The 18,681-nt window shown below is 41.3% G+C and overlaps 2 protein-coding genes across 5 annotated transcripts in view; both read right to left on the reverse strand.

Annotated features, from left to right (window-relative positions):
* arhgap4b (Rho GTPase activating protein 4b) overlaps nt 1-8,835 on the reverse strand; it is a 35,231-nt gene extending 26,396 nt beyond the window's left edge. For all 3 annotated transcript variants that reach the window (XM_061219562.1, XM_061219561.1, XM_061219563.1), the window contains exon 1: nt 8,624-8,835. The gene's annotated coding sequence lies outside the window, so the exon portion shown is untranslated. The remainder of the gene's footprint in view (nt 1-8,623) is intronic.
* Nucleotides 8,836-15,247: 6,412 nt separating this feature from the next.
* zgc:103759 (U8 snoRNA-decapping enzyme) lies at nt 15,248-18,180 on the reverse strand. 2 transcript variants are annotated; one of them, XM_061220351.1, is made up of 4 exons: nt 17,780-18,180; nt 16,715-16,755; nt 16,326-16,551; nt 15,248-15,622 (listed from the first exon to the last, which is right to left on the reverse strand). In XM_061220351.1, the coding sequence occupies exons 1-4, from the start codon at nt 17,909-17,911 to the stop codon at nt 15,425-15,427; spliced, it is 597 nt and encodes a 198-aa protein (XP_061076335.1). In that variant the 5' UTR covers nt 17,912-18,180; the 3' UTR covers nt 15,248-15,424. The 2 variants fall into 2 exon arrangements, with proteins under 2 accessions (XP_061076335.1, XP_061076336.1); XM_061220352.1 differs by having other exon boundaries at nt 18,117-18,161.
* Nucleotides 18,181-18,681: the final 501 nt, after the last annotated feature.

Consider the following 18,681-nt stretch of genomic DNA (forward strand, 5'->3'; position numbering starts at 1 on the left):
AAATGTCCTTATGTGTACAGTAGCCTACTTCTGCCCTGAACTGGCTGCTTCAAAGAGTTTTTTGTTCGCAAGGAATTTCCGGTACATGTCTGTGAGTGCAAAAACATGAAGGAGAAGCATGAATGTAACCAACATGGCTAATTTGTCCATGTTTATTTAAACCAATGAAATATTATTTCTTTTTGACACCACTTTCAGGCAATCATTTCTTAGATCACAAGTTTGAAGGGAATGCAGATGCAGCATGAAAATATGGATGAGCTCAAAAAGAGGACAAAAGAGGCTACAGGCTTTGCCATTGGATGGACAGGGTGTTTCAAAATCAGACTCTGCGACCTGCACAAAAGCGCATGCATGGCCACCCTGGCACACACTGAGCTAACCACCATGAGCTTCACACCCCCTTGTTTGATGCAACGTGTGGCTGCATTACACCACTGGCACTATTAAACTGCACACAAACTACACTGTCATGCTACGCCATACCATGGACAAAGCTGCACTACAAGCCACAACCTAGATGCGGCTACACATTTTTTACATTTACATTTTAGTCATCTGGCAGACGCTTTTAATCCAAAGCGACTTACAAGTGCATAGGTTCACGTTAAAGCATCACATCCATCACTGGTAAAATACACATGAAGTGCTGTTCTAAACATACAGTCATCATAAGTGCAAATTCTTTTTTTTGGGGGGGTTAGACAAGAGGGATAGGGATATCGGAAAGGGGGGGGGGGATCAGGAGGAAAGACTAAGGTACAGTTTGAAAAGGAGTGCTTTTTGTCAGAAAAGGTGATTTTTAGGCTACACTACACCACACACAGTTACACTGCCCAACATGACAGAAAGCTTGTGTGAACTCCACAGTCCCAGAACAGTCCAGCAGTTTCAGAAGGGACTGCATGAGGATATGCAGCATACTTCACCAACATAATTCAGAACAGAAACAATAATAACAGAAATGAAAGACTCACTTTCTAAAAGTGAAATTTGGCAGTATGTGCACACAGCGTTAAAAAACTACAACGTTGCATTCTGTTACGCATGTGACATTACCAAATTCTTCCCCATCAGCACACAACTGGCATAAAAAAATCCAAGGAAACTACAGCTCAGAAAGGGTAGTAGCCATCATAATAACTTAAATGTTGATTTATCTTCATCTTCATAGCTTTACCCTGCCCCCTGATGGGCTCCATGAATAACAGCTTTGTCTTATGTCAGGGGCTGCCCACAGCTGATGAAGTTCCTTTTTTAGAATTAGACATTGTTTTTATTTCCTAATTTTACGTCTTTACAGAACAGTAGTCCTTTGTGTGAATACATGTTCTAGCACATTCTAATAAATGCCTGCCTTATGGTACCTGCGCTCAGTCCCCCACTGGCTGTGTGCATCTCTGACAGCATTGGCACTGCTAGTCAATGCCTCCCTTTCCTTTACTGCACAGTGCTTTAAACCACTATTCAGGAAATAAGTACTAAATGAAGGGATTCCTTTATGCCGACAGCAGGAAATGTGCTAAAAATATGCTTTAGCATGTGCTAAATCTAGCTAACTGAAATAGGACATTTCTGAAAATTCACAAACTAAGACCACATGGCTTTCATTTATTACTTATACAGCCAAATTATTTTTTAAAAATCTGCTGGAAAACCTTGTCTTCCGGTATCCAATGATATTGCAAAAAGAAACCTCACAAGTTCAGCCATCCATGAAAGATACACTCAGTGAGCAATTTATTTGGTAGACCTGTACACCAGCTTCTTAATACAAACATTTAATCAGCCAATCATGTGGCAGCAACTAAATGTATTAATGCATGTAGATGTGGTAAAGAGGTTCAGCTGTTGTTCAGACCAAATGGGGAAGAAATGTGATATAAGTGACTTTGACTGTGGAATGATTGTTAGTGCCAGTGGTTTGAGTATCTCAGAAGCGGCTGATCTCCTGTGATTTTTATGCACAACCGTCTCCAGAGTTTGCAGAGAATGGTGCGAAAAACCAAAAACAACCAGTGAGCAGCAGGTCTGTGGGCAAATATGAGGTCGGTGGAAATGGGCCAGACTATTCGAAGCTGAGAGGAAGGTGACAGTAATGCAGATAACCATGCATTACAACAGTGGTATGCAGAAGAGCATCTCTGAACACACCTCTTAAGAGGATAGCCTACAGCAGCATACTTAATATGTCTAAAAAATACCTAATAAGGGTATATAGTTTGCATGTGGTAGTATAGTTACTGCGTAATTTGTATTTCATATACAAACACACATATTAGTCATGTGCTAAATTGTTGGTAACCCATATGTTTGCAAAAACATATATTGAATATTATTTCTGTTGTCTTGTAGGCCAGCACACGCAAGCATCTAATTATTGAATGTATGTCTGGCCGTAGAATTGGTGAATTGAAGGGAACTGGATTTTTGCTCCAGTTCCTTCTCGACAGTGTGGCTATTTATTTCTGCTGGCACATTTCATGCCAGACCTGGTCTTGCTTGACCATGACGAAACATGAATTAATGACTAGTAGGTTAGCAGGTAACAGATACTGCCCTGATATTAATGCCTACTGTAATGTGGAATGGAAATGTTTTTTTGAGGAGCCTAATTATAAAAAATACAGGAACAATCATCATGCTGTTGCTTTGTTATTCAAATGTTAACATTTGCTGAGCACTGTAAATTTTCAAATCTATGTCAGTGTTCTCGTAACTCCATTACTTTAATTACCAGTCGGGGCTGTTACATCAGCATTAGAATGTTCAGTTAAGAACATTGTAATCCCACATTTGTGATCTTATATAAAGGTTTAAAAACATTTGAAACCCGTTTATACAAATGGATATTTCTGAGAGGTGAATACTTGCTTATCACCATCATCTGTCTCCTTCTGAAACGGAAACTGCAGATTGTGACTATTTCACAGGAAACTGATGTGCAACATTCTGCCATTTTGAATGAAACCTTGTGCTGTGTGGTAAGAGGAACTGTGGATGGAGACATGATGATGTCAACATTTATCACAGAAATGCTGTGTGATATGCTCATACACTTACCAAGCACTTTATTGGGAACATTTTGACTTTATTACACCTACATATTCATGCGGTTATCCAATCAGCCAATTGTATGGCAGCAGTGCAATGCATACAATTATGTAGATATGGGTCAGGAGCCTCAGTTAATGTTCACATCAACCATCAGACTGAGGATAAAATGTGATCCAAGTAACTTTGACCGTGGAATGATTGATGATGAGTATCTCAGAAACTGCTGATCTCCGAGGATTTCCATGCACACTATTGTCAAGAGTTTGCAAAGAATGGCACAAAAAATAAAAATGCAAATAACCACACAATACAACAGTGGTATGCAGAAGAGCATCTCTGAACACAGAACGCATCATAACTCTAAGTGGATAGGCTGCAGCAGTAGATGTCTAAAAGATAAGTCTAATAAATACCTAATAAAATGTTCACTGAGTGTATATGGCCTCTCTTTCATTATGATGCCTTCGATGCCAAATTTGTTTGTATATTGCAGCCATATTGCTTCACAAACCCCTCACAAAAATGGTTCACAGATGCAATAGCCAAAATTGCAGCTGGATTGGACAATAGCTCTATGAGAACATGACTAAATGGATTTTTGTGAAAAGCCAAGATGGCTGACAAACAAAATGGCTGACACCAAAGGCATATGGTTTACCACTTTTTTTGCTGTACCACGGAATGTACTGTAGTCTTCCACAATTTGGCTTAAATATCATTTCAGAGTAATCAGCATATAAATACATGTTCCTGGTATAGGGCATCAAATTTAATGCAACTTGCTCTTTCCCCCTTTGGCCCGCTGGCATAGCATTGTACCAACTTTGGATTCAATACAACAAAGTGTTCCAGAGATGGCACACTTCCGGCTGGCACCTTCACCTTAATGTGTTTGTTTACAGCATCCATATGCTTTCACCTAGCATCTATCTTTAAATAATATTGAGACAATTAGGTCTCTCAAGATGATGCTCGCCTAACTGTGATGATTCATCAAACGCTCAAAATGTTTTTTTAAAAATTTAAAATTGAGTAAAATACAAAATGATGGACATTATGACTCAGCTGAGCATTTGAAATGTCCGTGAGGAGGAACATATTCTGAGGTAAGTCTCTAGCTCAAAAGGGGCTGAGTCTTCATTAATTATTAACTTGGCTATAGCGCCACCAAGTGATTAAATTGGGCCAATACCATAGGGTTCCACTAACAATGTTTGTGGCAATACACTTTTCAAATTTTGTGAATTTATGTCCACCCGTTTTGGAGTTATTAAAAGTCTTGTGATAAGTCACATCCACATCAAATTTTAAATGTTTAACATTTTGCGGTGATCCATTCAACCGTCTGGGATGAATGTTTAAAATGTGTTTTCATCAAATTGAAAACGGCAGAAAATGGGTGGGTGTGTTCAACTGGGCAGGCACCTAAGGGTCATGGTGAAGAAAGAATGAAGACAAGGCTAAGCTTACAGGCAAATATATAGTGGTACATTTGGTCTGTTAATAGCACTGGATTATCTGACCACAAACTTAATGGATGTATACCTTGGTCTGTCCTCTATCACGAAAAAAATTTATCACCTAGGGATTCTATTGGCTACAATTGACTACCATGGCAGAAACTATAATAATAGTGACCCCTGTTTCTCCATACAGCACATTCCCTGTGATCCCATCTTCAGCTCTTTAGACAAGAACACATCCACATCTACTCAGTGAGTATTTTATGAGGTATTTATGAGACTTAAGTCCTCTGCTGCTGTAGCCTATTCACTTAGAGGTTTGATGTGTTGTATGTTCAGAGATGCTCTTCTGTATACCACTGTTGTAGGGAGGGGCGACATGGCTCAGGCAGTAAGAGCAGTCGTCTGACAGTTGGAGGATTGCCGGTTCGATCCCCCCCGCCCGATCCCCTGCCCTGAGCAAGACACCTAACCCCTCCTGACGAGCTGGTCGGTGCCTTGCATGGCACACCGTTGGTGTGTGAGTGTCTATGAATGGGTGAATGAGAAGCATCAATTGTACAGCGCTTTGGATAAAGGCGCTATATAAATGCCAACCATTTACCATTTGTAATGTGTGGATATTCGCGTTACTGTCACTTTCCTGTCAGGTTCATCCAGTCTGGCCCTTCTCCTCTGCCCTCTCTCATTAACAATACATTTTTGCCCACAGAACTGCTGCTCATTAGATATTTTTTGTTTTTCACACCATTCTCTGCAAACTGTAGACACTGTTGTGTGTGAAAACCCCAGGAGATCAGCAGTTTCTGAGATACTCAAACTATGCTGTCTGTCACCAACAATCATTCCATGGTAAAAGTCACTTAGATGGTCTGAATAACAGATGAACCTCTTGACTATGTCTGCATGCTTATGCATTTAGTTGCTGCCACATGATTGGCGGATTAAATATTTGCATTAACAAGCTGGTGTATAGGTCTACCTAATAAATTGCTAACTGAATTTCTTTGGAATATTGGAACCATAAATATGAGACATGTTAATGCAGTAAATATTCATTTAATTATACGCTTCACTTGCTGAGATTATGATTTCACAGTACTGAAAATAGCAGCCCACATGTGATCATAAATATGGTTTATACTGAAACTGCCATGATTAGCATTTTGTCTCTTGTTGTTTTTTAGATTGCTGTGTGCTTAGGTTGTGTTACACTTTCTTATTAGCTTTTCATTCTGGCATTCATCCACACAAAGTATATCACAACCATACATAATATATAACAATAACCATATCCAAAAGTCATCCACAACATTAACCATACATAAGGACAGCTAAACAGAACAAAAATTGTACATAAGAACATCAACCATTCCAATAAAAATAACCATGCATGTACTCTGATTAGCACTTGGGATGTCTGTGGAAATTCATTATTCACTGTCTACTCACATTGATTATTTTTAATATTAATTTTCCCATTCAGAGGGATGGCTAACTCACATGTCCTGTTAACGTATTAACACCTGTAAAACTATTAGCTTGGGTCAAATATACCCAAGATATTATAGGTAGTTAAAAAGCAAAATAGAAATACAATACATGTAATAATATTCAATATATATTTTCTTTATCTCAATTCCAAACATTATAAATAATACATATGGTTAAAGGTTGTCATTTACTTCTGCTAAATGACATTTAATAAGTGTCATTATTTTGTGTGATAAGGAAGTAATTTATATAAATCTAGTCTAATGAAGGCATTGTTGGCCTGCCCGATCTGTCCAACCCCCTCTCATATCAACTGGTAAAAAATGTTTTGTATGTCGCTTTGGATAAAAGTGTCTGCTAAATAAAATGTAATGTAATTTAATCTACTGAACAAGCTGAGGAGGCCTGGGGAGTATAATAGCTGTACAATAGCTGTACTATTGGTAGTAGTATTGGTTGCAATGTTGGTATCAATAACTGTCATATTGGAAATACTGTTATTGGTAGTATTAGTAGCAGTATTGTTTTAGGTAGTGTTCTTGGTATTATCGGTAGTACAGATGGTAGTGTTGGTATAGCTCAGAGGTGTGCAACGATGGGCCAATATGTTTTCGGTTTTCATGCCAACTTCCGGCCTTAATTACTCAATTAGCCCTGACCTAACCTTTTGACAAGCACAGGAATGACAGTAAGAGACCAATATTGTGTCCCTGTATGAAACATTTTACTGTGATGTAATCTACGAGTGAATCAGTGTTGGTGTATTCAGCCAATTAGCTAATTTAGCCAGCCTAATTTGAGCAAACAAAAAATCTGCAAACACACCAACCCTTCACGACTGCAACTGCCCATCCAAGGTAAAGTTTGTGTTTGTAGTAGTATTGGTAGTGTTAGTCAGGGGTGGGAAATCCAGGGGTCAGAAAGTAAAAGTCCTTCCATGTGTTTCTTCCACCCAACTCAGCTAACTGATTTCATTCATTAGTTCTACCTCCTGACTGAAGAACTCTAAATCCAGGTGACTGGACCAAAATACTGTGGCGGACTTGTGCTTTCTGAACCTGGATTTTCCACCTCTTTTAAGTAGAATTAAAATAATATTGGTTTGGATAGTATTAGTGGTGTTGGCAGTATTTGTAGTAGTATTATTGGTATTTGCAGCAATAGTGTATGAAGTATGACCAATACTGCAAATACCAACACTACATATTCTAGTATTTTACCACATAAAGTAGTATATCGCAATTGCAACTACTAGTGTTTGTGTCCTGCTCTGTATATCTGGTTGGATAAGCTCACTCACTTAGTTTTTTACAATGCATTCTGAAAAATCCATACTATAGAGAAGCACAAGCTATTCATAAACATCTAGTCAGACGAGCAAATCCTTCACTAACAGTGTACAGGCAGGGAGTGTTTGCATTAAAATGAATAATAATGATTATGTTATTATTCATTAAAACTATCTTCCATGCTAAGATGCACATGCACACGCACACACACACACACAGAAACTGTGAACTTCCTCATTTCCCAGTCAGATCCTACATTAATGTAGAGGTCTGCGACGGGCTTTGCCTTTCTAACTTGGTTCCTCTTCCTCCAAAATTTGGATGCTGGCCTCAGCACCTCGGTTATGTCCCCCACCCTCTTTCTGTCCTCCTGCTCTTTTTCTCTGCCTCTTTTTTCTGTCTTTTCTCAGTCACTCCATTCCCCCAGTCCTCCATTCCTCCTCCCCCCGCTAATTCTTTGTTTCTGTCCTTTACAACTCATGCTCCCTGCAACTGATCTGTTTCTACATCTCCTTCACTGCAATGCTCTCCACTGCACTTCCTCTCTCTGAAGGATCACAGCATTATCGGGTAATCAATCATACACACTCCGCATAAGATAAAAAACAAATAAAGAGAGGAGATATGGACAGAGAGAGAGAGAGAGAGAGAAAGGGAGAGAGAGAGAGAGACAGTGAGAGGCAGGGAAAGGGTTTGGTTCATATAATGGTTTAATAGGGGGAGGGCGTGGGGCTGTCACACGCACCCAAATTAAAGGGGGGGATTTCAGCTGAGAGGTGGTACCCCCATTTGTGTCTGTCGGCACAGATCGGCAGCTGTGTCTGATGGCGCTGAGCGGGGGGGGGGGGGGGGGCATGCCGTCGCTTATTTCATTTATGTCTTTTATTTGTGGTTTGTCTTGCTGTGCTGCTGCCTCTCAGATGTATGCCTTCAGGGCTCTACAGTGGCATCACCATCATGCATAAATACCAAAAGGGGGGACTAGGGGGCTACCCACAGGACGCAGCGAACAACAACACCAAAATAATGTGTCAGTTTGCCCTGCCCCCTCCCCCTCTCCCCGAGTGTGCGGTTCTCTTAAATCAAGCCTTCACATACTGCACTCACACCAGCGTACCACACACACGCATGCACACACAGGAAGAGAACACACTACTCATTTACATACTATATATATAGGGCCATGCATACATTCCCTACAGATGCAGAGACACGCTCTCAGACAATACACGTGCACATGTGCACACGCACACACGGTGGACTTGCAGCATTTTTAAAGCCTACATTCAGGTTTATAAATAATAGACATGAACGCCTTACCTCATTCTTTGTAGTCCTCTGTTCCCTCTCTCCCTGCCGCCTGCTCTCCCTTTCTCTCTCTCCCTCTCTCTCCCTCCCTCTCACACAGAGAAGGCTGTGTTTGAGTCACACAGATTTCATGGAACCAATTTCATTTTGCTCTCCCTCTCTCCTTGACACATTGAACATTCAACACAGTGTACTGGCTCTCTCCCTCTAGTTCATGCTCGCTCTCTCTCTCTCTCTCTCCCTCCCTCCTTGCTCTGAGTGACATCACAGCAGACCACGCCCCCAGTTCCTTGCAGGCTTACTATAAATACAAGTGTGCACATGAATATGCTGTCCTGTTCTCTTAGTCTCTCCCCCTCTGCCTTTTTCCTTCCTCACCCCCACCCCTCTCCCTCTCTCTCTCTCTTTCTCTCTCTCCCTCTCTCTCCCTCTCTTTCTCTCTCTCACTCCCTCTCTCTCTTCTCTTGTGACCTTGTGTTGCGTTTCACAGCTCTCTCATCCCAGCCGGTCCCACAGGGATAATATACTGTAATCAGCCCAGTCTAGGCACTACTAGGCAGCATTGCTACTCATACAATCTTAATAAAATGGATACCACCCTTCAATGGAGATATTCTGCATTTAAGGGCTGATAATTAACAATTTATTGACAGAAATCCAGAAAAATATCATTCATTTGTGTTTTATAAGATGCCAAAAAAGCACAAATTCAACAGAAGTGAAAGCAAGAAAGGAATAAATGATAGCAGTGCTATAACAGTCATGTTGTTATTGTGCTGTATCGGCTAGCTGTTATCTAACAGTTTCTGCTGAAATTTTACATGACATTTATTTAGCAGTGGTTGTATTTGTGAACTTACAGCCTTTAGTCCTTCAAAACTGTCAGTAACCGGCTTTGCGGTTGTATCGCAGGCTATTTGCTGTAGAAGATGCAAGAAGGTGGGAAGGCGCTCTGTGTGTCATCACATACGGGAAAGACACAGGAAATTAAGCACTAGGCACGGTTGAATGAGTAACAGCAGCAAGCATAGAACAGAAATAATTGTATTTCCTTTTTCTAGGCATAAAATAAATAAATAAGGGAAACTTCAGAGAGAGATTAAGCTATGTACTGCCTGGCAGTGAGGTTCACACACAATGATCACTAGAGAACAAAAGTAAATGAGTGAGTGCCTCTGAACACCTGGTCAACCACAGTCTCAGTCATAAACAGGCAACGCAGTGTTGGGGTGACAGAGAGGAAGCTGAGGTTTAGTAAGGCCACCCATCATTTTTCCCCCAGGTATGGTTACAGTAGCATAGCATCGTAATAGCCCACAAGCATTATATCATTCAAGAGCAACTGAAATTAAGCAGGGCTGGGCCTGGTTTGTACTGAAGCTAAGCATGGCTGGGCTTAGTTTGTACAGAATCTAAGCATGACTGGGGTTAGTTTGTACAGCATCTAAGCATGACTGGGGTTAGTTTGTCCTGAAGCCAAGCTTGGCTGGGGTTAGTTTGTACAGAATCTAAGCATGACTGGGATTAGTTTGTCCTGAAGCTAAGCAGGGCTGGGCCTGGTTTGTACAGAATCTCAGCATGACAGGGGTTAGTTTGTCCTGAAGCTAAGCAGGGCTGGGCCTGGTTTGTACAGAATCTCAGCATGACTGGGGTTAGTTTGTCCTGAAGCTAAGCATGGCTGGGGTTAGTTTGTACAGAATCTCAGCATGACTGGGGTTAGTTTGTACAGAATCTCAGCATGACTGGGGTTAGTTTGTACAGAATCTCAGCATGACTGGGGTTAGTTTGTACAGAATCTCAGCATGACTGGGGTTAGTTTGTACAGAATCTCAGCATGACTGGGGTTAGTTTGTACAGAATCTCAGCATGACTGGGGTTAGTTTGTACAGAATCTCAGCATGGCTGGGGTTAGTTTGTCCTGAAGCTAAGCAGGTCTACGCCTAGTTACAGTAGTAGTGAACTTGAGCAGGGCCAGGCTTGGTTAGTGCCGACGCTAAATAAGTAGCTAATTTAGGGGGCAAAGCAAAAGCAGAAAACCAATAGTAAAAGGGGCCGCATATGACCTTTAAATGTTAAGTATACTTAAGGCAAAGACTAGAGTTCTCCAGTGTCCTGGCCTACTCATCATGAACCTTGGTAACCTCCAGTTTACTAGGCAGAAAATAACCTCTGTATCCAACTCAGATGGCATGTGATGCCTTGTGACGATCTTAACACAGATTTGTGTCAGTGGTTAATATCTGCAACCCTGAGTATGCTACTACATCCGTGTGACCAATCCGGAACATTAACAATCATAATGTCTGTGTGTTTGCGGTAGTCAGGGGCGCAATATGCCGCATGCATGCGTGTTGTGATGTTTTTAGACGTCCTGGTACTGTGTGCTTTTTATCTCTTACTGCAGTAAGTGAGTTCCCCCTGCGGATACTGAAGTCAATTGAGCGGCCTTCCCAAGCCCAAGTCACAGGTCATACGTGCTACCGAATATTACAGGAAAATATATATGGCTCTCTCTACAACAGGGGTGTCAAACTCCAGTCCTGGAGGGCCGCAATGTCTGCTGGTTTTTGGTGTGTTTCAGCACGAGAGACACATTTCAAGGTCTTTCATTGGCTAAAGAGTCCACACACCTTGTTCTCAAGGCCTTAATTGGCTGCTGATTGAAAGGAAATACCTGCAGACACTGCAGACCTCCAGGACTGGAGTTTTGACACCCCTACTCTACAGTGTATCTGCTCATAAACGCACATAAGCAACCTTACCCACCCATCCACAGTCATCCGTCTACCACGCAGCGCAGTTCTCAGATGGCAGTTTGTCTGTCATCACGTGGTTTCCAGTGACCTGGCGGTGACATCAGCTAGGCCGTTATGCTGAGGAACTGTTCCAGTGAAGCAGAGGGGGTTTTTACTCCTATGCCACTGCATGTCTCTGAGTCTGTGCAACAGGAAACCAAAGACTGATGAGTACGAAAGACCCAGAGAATCACTACCTTAAAAAAAATAAAAAATACAAAAATAAATAATAATAATAATAATAATAACTATGACAAATAAAAACTTTGAAACAATAAAATGGTTACGGCAAAACCCAAAAAATGTTGAAAAATGGCCATATATTAGATGTGGTTCAAATAGATATTAAGAAACTTATATGAGATAAATGAAAAAATAAAAAGGCAAAAACATGACATCAATATAAAAATCTAATAAATGTGAGATTTTACACAATATTTTAAACTGTGATCTTTAGGCAATGCATATGGACAATTCCATGGTAACCAAAATTACAAATGCATGGTAAAGTCCAATAGTGACATAAGAGACCGACAGGCTTATTTGCTCCTGATGGTTATATACAAGCTTATATTAGTCTATTCTGTAGCTGTATAGAACTTTATCACACAAATATCTGGCAGTTGAAATGCCTGTTACCAGGAAATTGCCCATATCTGTCCAATTGATTCTCATTGGTGGGCATCCTCTTTTCCTCTGTGTGCATTTTCACTCTCTTGTCTTTCACACGTCCCCCCCTCCCCCCTCCCCCCCGTTACTCAGGATGTGGTGACAAATGCAGAGAAAAACAAACTCTACATCCACCTCTATCTCTCCATCTACGTTACACAGACAGCATCGCTTTTACTTGTGTAAGCTGTAGCACTTCCTCTCACAGACAGAATCGTTTCCATCCAGACACACACACACACACACACAATCACGCACACACACAAACACACACACACTCACACACACTCATAAACACACACACACACACACTCACACACACACACAAACACACACACACACACAATCATGCACACACAAACACACACTCACACACACACAAACACACACACAATCACATACACACAATCACGCACACACACAAACACACACACACACTCACACACACTCACAAACACACACACACACTCACACACACACACACACACACACACAATCACGCACACACACAAACACACACACTCACACACACTCACAAACACACACACACAATCATGCACACACACACACAATCATGCACACACACAAACACACACTCACACACACACAAACACACACACAACCACATACACACAATCACGCACACACACAAACACACACACACTCACACACACTCACAAACACACACTCACACTCACACACACACTCACACACACTCACTCACAAACACACACACACACACACTCACACACACTCACAAACACACAAGTAAGCAGCAATATAATAGTGCTCTACTGCCTTTTAATTGTCAAAAGTGATGCCTCAGTATTAAGCTGGACTAACGGGCTAATAGGCGCACACACTCACACTCACACATACACACACACAAAGTGTCCAAATGTTAACATAAATTGCTAAGTTCAACATAAACCACAGGGGCTTTGTGCTTTAGCCCTAAACCCATACAGTATAGTGTGCAGTGTTTGACATGGAGTGCATGTGGTTTAATAACCATAAACCTCTACTTCTGCACCTGCCCTCTCCCCCATTCACTCCCTTCCACTATCTCTACCTCTCTCCCCTCCTCCCGAGGGCTAGCTCAGTTTCCGCTTGGTCAGTCACTGCTCACAGCTATGACCTACTTCATTGCTGTAACCTTAAGCACAAATTAATACAACACACACTGCCCAAACACATTAATACAATATTACAGCTAACCCACACACACTGCACTCATGACGACACCATAACAGCCAGAGTACAGTACACACCACAAACACACAGCCACAAATGCATGCTGCAGAAATACATTCATAAAATATTATTGCTAAGCAGAGCAAACACATGACACAGACTGCGTACTAACACCAAACAGGCACACAGCATAAACACTGCAAACGCTACACACAGTAGCATAGCACCGCATACAATGTACACAAGAGTGTTACACTGAATGCACACCCGTGTCCACACGTGTAAACAATCCACACACATGTAAACATAGGGTACAGTTCCTGAGAAACATATCACACACATATCAACTCTGAGTAACTACAGCCACTAAACTATGGCCACATATCACACACATATCAACCCCTGAGTAACTACAGCCACTAAACTATGGGCACAAAACCTGAGCAGCCAGTTATTACAGCACTAACTTTGAAGTCTTTTGGGTGGATGAGCAAATTGAAACTGTCATCTGGAAAATTACATATACACACACAAAGCCTGTTCCTAAAACAGCTAAACTAGCATCAGCATTACATTGCAACCAATTTCAGCTCATGGAGCCAAATTAAGATGGGAGCAGACGGTAGAGCAGCAGCCAATAATACGCTTTCCTGAGAGATGTGCTGATGATTGGTCGAAGCAGAGTGGTAAGATCATGTGCCTGAACGTCAAGTTGTGAAGCTCGCGCTCACTCTCAGTTGTGCAGCGTTGGCCCACGACTAACACAAAAAGCACAGCACAGCCCTGTGGTCACTATTAGGAAGTTCATTTAGAAAATGTAACACATAAAATGTCAAACTGACAGAGCAATTCCAAGGCTTCAGTTCCGCTTCACTCAATGGAAATCACTGATTGTGTCTGTTGTGAAGTAGGCCTGATGAGACTTGACAGACAAGCATTTGGACCAATAATTTTCTCTGAAATAGGTCCTGAATTGATGTCATTGGATGCTAATAATAAACAAAGAAAATACAGTTCTACTAGGTGGAATCTCATGGGTTAAAAGTGGTTTAGAATATACTGTGAAATGCAGATGTTGGGTAACTGGCTATAATAAATTTAAAAAAGGGAATAAATCACCCCTGTTTTTGGAATAAGCACTTTCTTCTTTCAGCAAGCCTTCCCCTTTTACCCCACTCTCCCAGGTCAGCACCGGAATCACGGATACGGCACATTCACCACAAACATAATGTAGTGCACAGTATTCCAAACAAAAGCATTATGTGTAAATAACCACACCAGTTGTCCGAACCATAACCAAAATAGAATATTTTATGCAAACAATATGAAAAGAGTCAGAAATGAATGCTACACAGTTTAATGAAAATGTAAGTAGCAATATAATAGTGCTCTGCTGCCTTTTAATTGGCAAAAGTGATGCCTCAGTATTAAGCTGGACTAACGGGCTAATAGCCTCCAGCCAGCTGAGTGTCTCATCCCTTGGAGCTCCCAGCAGCCACAGCTAACAGCCCTAGTTCCTGTGCCCTCGTCCCACAACAGCAGAACAACCTTCCCAGGTCAGGAAGGAAAGTTACACTGGTTAAAATTGTTAAAAATACACACCCATCATTCAGGCATCTCACAAGCCTTGAGGCAAGCACCTTATATGATTATAACTGTAGCCTTATCTCCAGCTTTTATAGTGTTTGCATACCATTTGTATTGCTCTTTTGTAAGTACTCTAAATTGTTTTTGTAAATTGTTAAAGCATTTCAAATCAAGAAAAATGTAAAGTGTAGCCTCCATGTTACCTCATGAATCATATTCTCCAATGTCACAAATTACACAGCCCAAAACAGTATTCTTCAATAAATAAATAAACAAATAAATAAATAAATATCTCAAACAGCAGGCCCGCGTTGTTGCCCTCTCTTTCGCGACATAATGCATGTCCATGACTTTTTCTAAAACGTCACAGACAAAACAGTACACAAATAGATTTAATTTATTTAATTTATTTACAAAAATGTAAAACCATATGCACAGAAAATGATTCACTTTCAACAACAATCAACAACAAGCCCAGTAGATTTGTGGGCAGACCCACAGCTTCACCCAGTGTGTATTAGTAGTAGTCACGTGCACCCAGCGAGCGCTTTATTAGGTATTTTAGACGTCAGTGAGATGAGCTCTGTCTCAGCTCCTCTGCTTTAGCGAGGGCGGCCTGCAGCTGAGCCGGGGACAGCAGCCCCAGGGCGCGCAGGCCTGATATCAGCTGGGAGCGAGCGCTGCCAACGAACGCGTGCAAGAGGAAGGACGGGAAGCCCCCTCCCCGTTTCAAACAGTACAGCGGCACCCGGAACATTCCCATCACCTGGACGAGACAGAGGACAGGGAGACAGGAATCACTGAAGTAAAACTATTAAAGACAGTATATGATTAGAATAGCGTTGGATTACATTTTCACAGTTAGCAGGCCCTCTTATCCAACTTTATATATATTCTTAATACAGTGTGGGTTTTACTGTTACTGCTGTTTTACTGAAACAGCGGTACAAAGGCAGCACACCGGCTAAAAATCGCACCACAATATTTGAGTTGCATTCTACTGTACAGCTGGGCCAATAAGAATACAAATTCAAGATGATCTACAGATTAGAAACCGTTTTTTTTTTTTTCCCCATCAGTTGCAAGCAACCAGTTGAATGTATGCAATTTTATTTGGAGCTGCAGACCCTTGAACAGGCATGTTAGATCCTCTATATAAACTTAAGAGTTTCTATGCTTGGAGGGGGCTGGCGTATTTGCACAGCTTTCAACCACCTCAAATTACCTGTAGTTCATATTGCTAATTTGCGTACCATCATCATTTACAAACCTTGCGTTTAATCACTCTTGTTTTATTGACCCATGGTATAACATGGGAGCTCTATAATTACACTAAATAATTACGTGCATAAGTTGGTATTTAATGTGGAACGGATACAGATGCGGCCCTCCTCAACGCCCCCGGCTCTACGCTGACAGCGAACAGCTGCATTCCCTGTCTGTGATCTTATCGAGGGTGTGGTACAGACCTCCAGGCCGTGGTCAGCAGCAGAACTGACCGCTGCTCTCTCTATCTCGCGCACCTCCTCCTCGCTCAGCTTCTTGGTGTAGAAATGTGTGACGAGGTTTGGAGGGGACAGGGCCAAGCAGGAGGAGCAATAGTCCTCCGGCCCCACCTTCAGGGCCACACCAATCTCTTCCCACAATTCCCTGCTCAGGCCAGCCTCAAGAGTTTCCTCTCCAGGGTTCACAAGGCTGACCAGGAGAGGCAGGTAAACCGAACATAAGGGAAGCAGAACAGACTGTATCAAGGATCTTTATCACTCACAAAAGGAGTTCAGTTCATAACCAATGCAATACTGTCCATACAAAATAAATTATAATTATAAGGTCAGAATTATTCATTATTAAGGCTTACCCTCCAGGAAAGCCAAGCAAGCCATCAAACCGCATCTGCATCTGAAGAGGGGAGGTGCAAGTTAATGTACGCAGTAGCCAGAGCTTTAATGGATAAAGTACACTAGTGCACTTTACTGCATGAATTAGGCTTGTCAAAGTGCATTGATTTTAGATAAGTGGTTGTGGACTGGTTGCATTGATTTAGTGGTGCCGATTAGTTTTGCCATTACACTATACACTCAGTGAGCAATTTATTAGGTAGACCTATACACCAGCTTGTTAATGCAAATATTTAAATCAGCCAATCAGGTGGCAGCAACTAAATGCATAAAAGCATGCAGATGTGGTCAAGAGGTTCAGGTGTCTGTGAGCAGTGATGTATATATTAATAATGAATAATAGTATTGTCAGCTTTTATGATAGTAATTCATAATCAAGAGTATTAGTAGGATTTAAAGTTATAGCTAACTAGGCAGCTGGTGCAACTCAGTCCTACAGATGGCACACAGAGGGTTGCAGCAGCAGTGAAGTTCCCTCCCTTAGATCGGTTCTCTTCTGTTATAGGTCAACCCTCCAACCTTCATATGAAAACTAATACTGACTGGGCACCATTCTAATATTTTTAACGGATGTCATCTAAGCCTAGTTTAACGCTATACAAAAATGAATGGGTTGGGATGGCCGTTTGTCCCCCAACGCGTCATCGTCAAGGAAATTGTCACGTGATTAAGAACGATCCGGTGTGTTGCAGATACCTGCGTTTCTGAAAGTATACTAGCTATAATTAACCCTTTACAAGACATGCAACAACTTGGCCTACGTATATGGCAACCTCGCTCACTTTCTCAAGTCTGGATACGATTGCCAAATGACCAGAGTAAATACCAACCGATAATAAGGGTAAGTTAACAAACACTACATTTTAGTTACTCAATATCTTAAAATAGCAAAGAATACACGACGTTAAAAAACAAGCATACAAGCCAACTGAATCAAGCCGTCCAAGACTAAAACGGGGCAGTAAGTTAAGCTGGATGAAATGACAAACATTTAGACATTAAACATTTAAATAAAGTTAACTTACGAGGACGATGTGCTTAATCGGAGTCTTTCCAAACAGTTTAGCGTCTGTGTCGGCATATATCATAATGTGGCACGCGTGTCTGTGTCCCTTGAGGAACAACGACTCCCCTTTAGAGATTTCTTGTTCTGCCATTGCAAACAGCCTTCTGGCTTTTCAAAGCTAGCCAACATACCCGATTAGAACGGACGCTCCCAAACAGAATGCAGTTCAAGTAGGGTTGCCAGGAAATAAGAAAAATCCGCGCTATCATCAGTCAGCCAAGCCAGAAACAGACGCGCAGATACGAATTCCTTCAACAACAAACAAATGACACAATAAAATCTTAGGAATCACGGACCCACTTTAATTGAATTTTCTTTTTCTTTTTTGGAATCTGTTCATCTGGACAGATGAACACAAACCAGGCAGCCCTGGCGTAATGAAGACAAACGCACCAATAAGAATACACTTCCTGTGAAGTTCTCAGACAAAATTCCAAAATAAAAGAACGACAATATTACCCGTGTGTGGACAAAATTGCATGGGCAAGGCACGTAAGTATAATAAAATGTGTGTGTATAAACTAATGCATTAACCTCCTAATGCATTACACATGCGTGGACTCCACATTTTGGGCTGTACAAACATAATACTTAATTCTTAAGACCGAGAATCCACATATGTGGACATCATTTTTCTCAAAAACTACATCATGTCAAAAGATGATGCTTAGTTTTTATACTTATCAGGTCCCAATAAGCCCAAATAGCAAAGAGAAATTAAAAATGCATACCAAAAAAAGAGTGCGGGTCTTAGGAGGTTAAGGATCAGAAAATATCCTAATATCTTATATATCCTAATATCCTAAAATCCTATAGTTTGGATGCATTTCTCCCTAAGTTAGCACAGAATGTTTTTGTAGA

This window comes from Conger conger, chromosome 14 (assembly GCF_963514075.1).
Source record: "Conger conger chromosome 14, fConCon1.1, whole genome shotgun sequence".
NCBI classification, from domain to species: domain Eukaryota; kingdom Metazoa; phylum Chordata; class Actinopteri; order Anguilliformes; family Congridae; genus Conger; species Conger conger.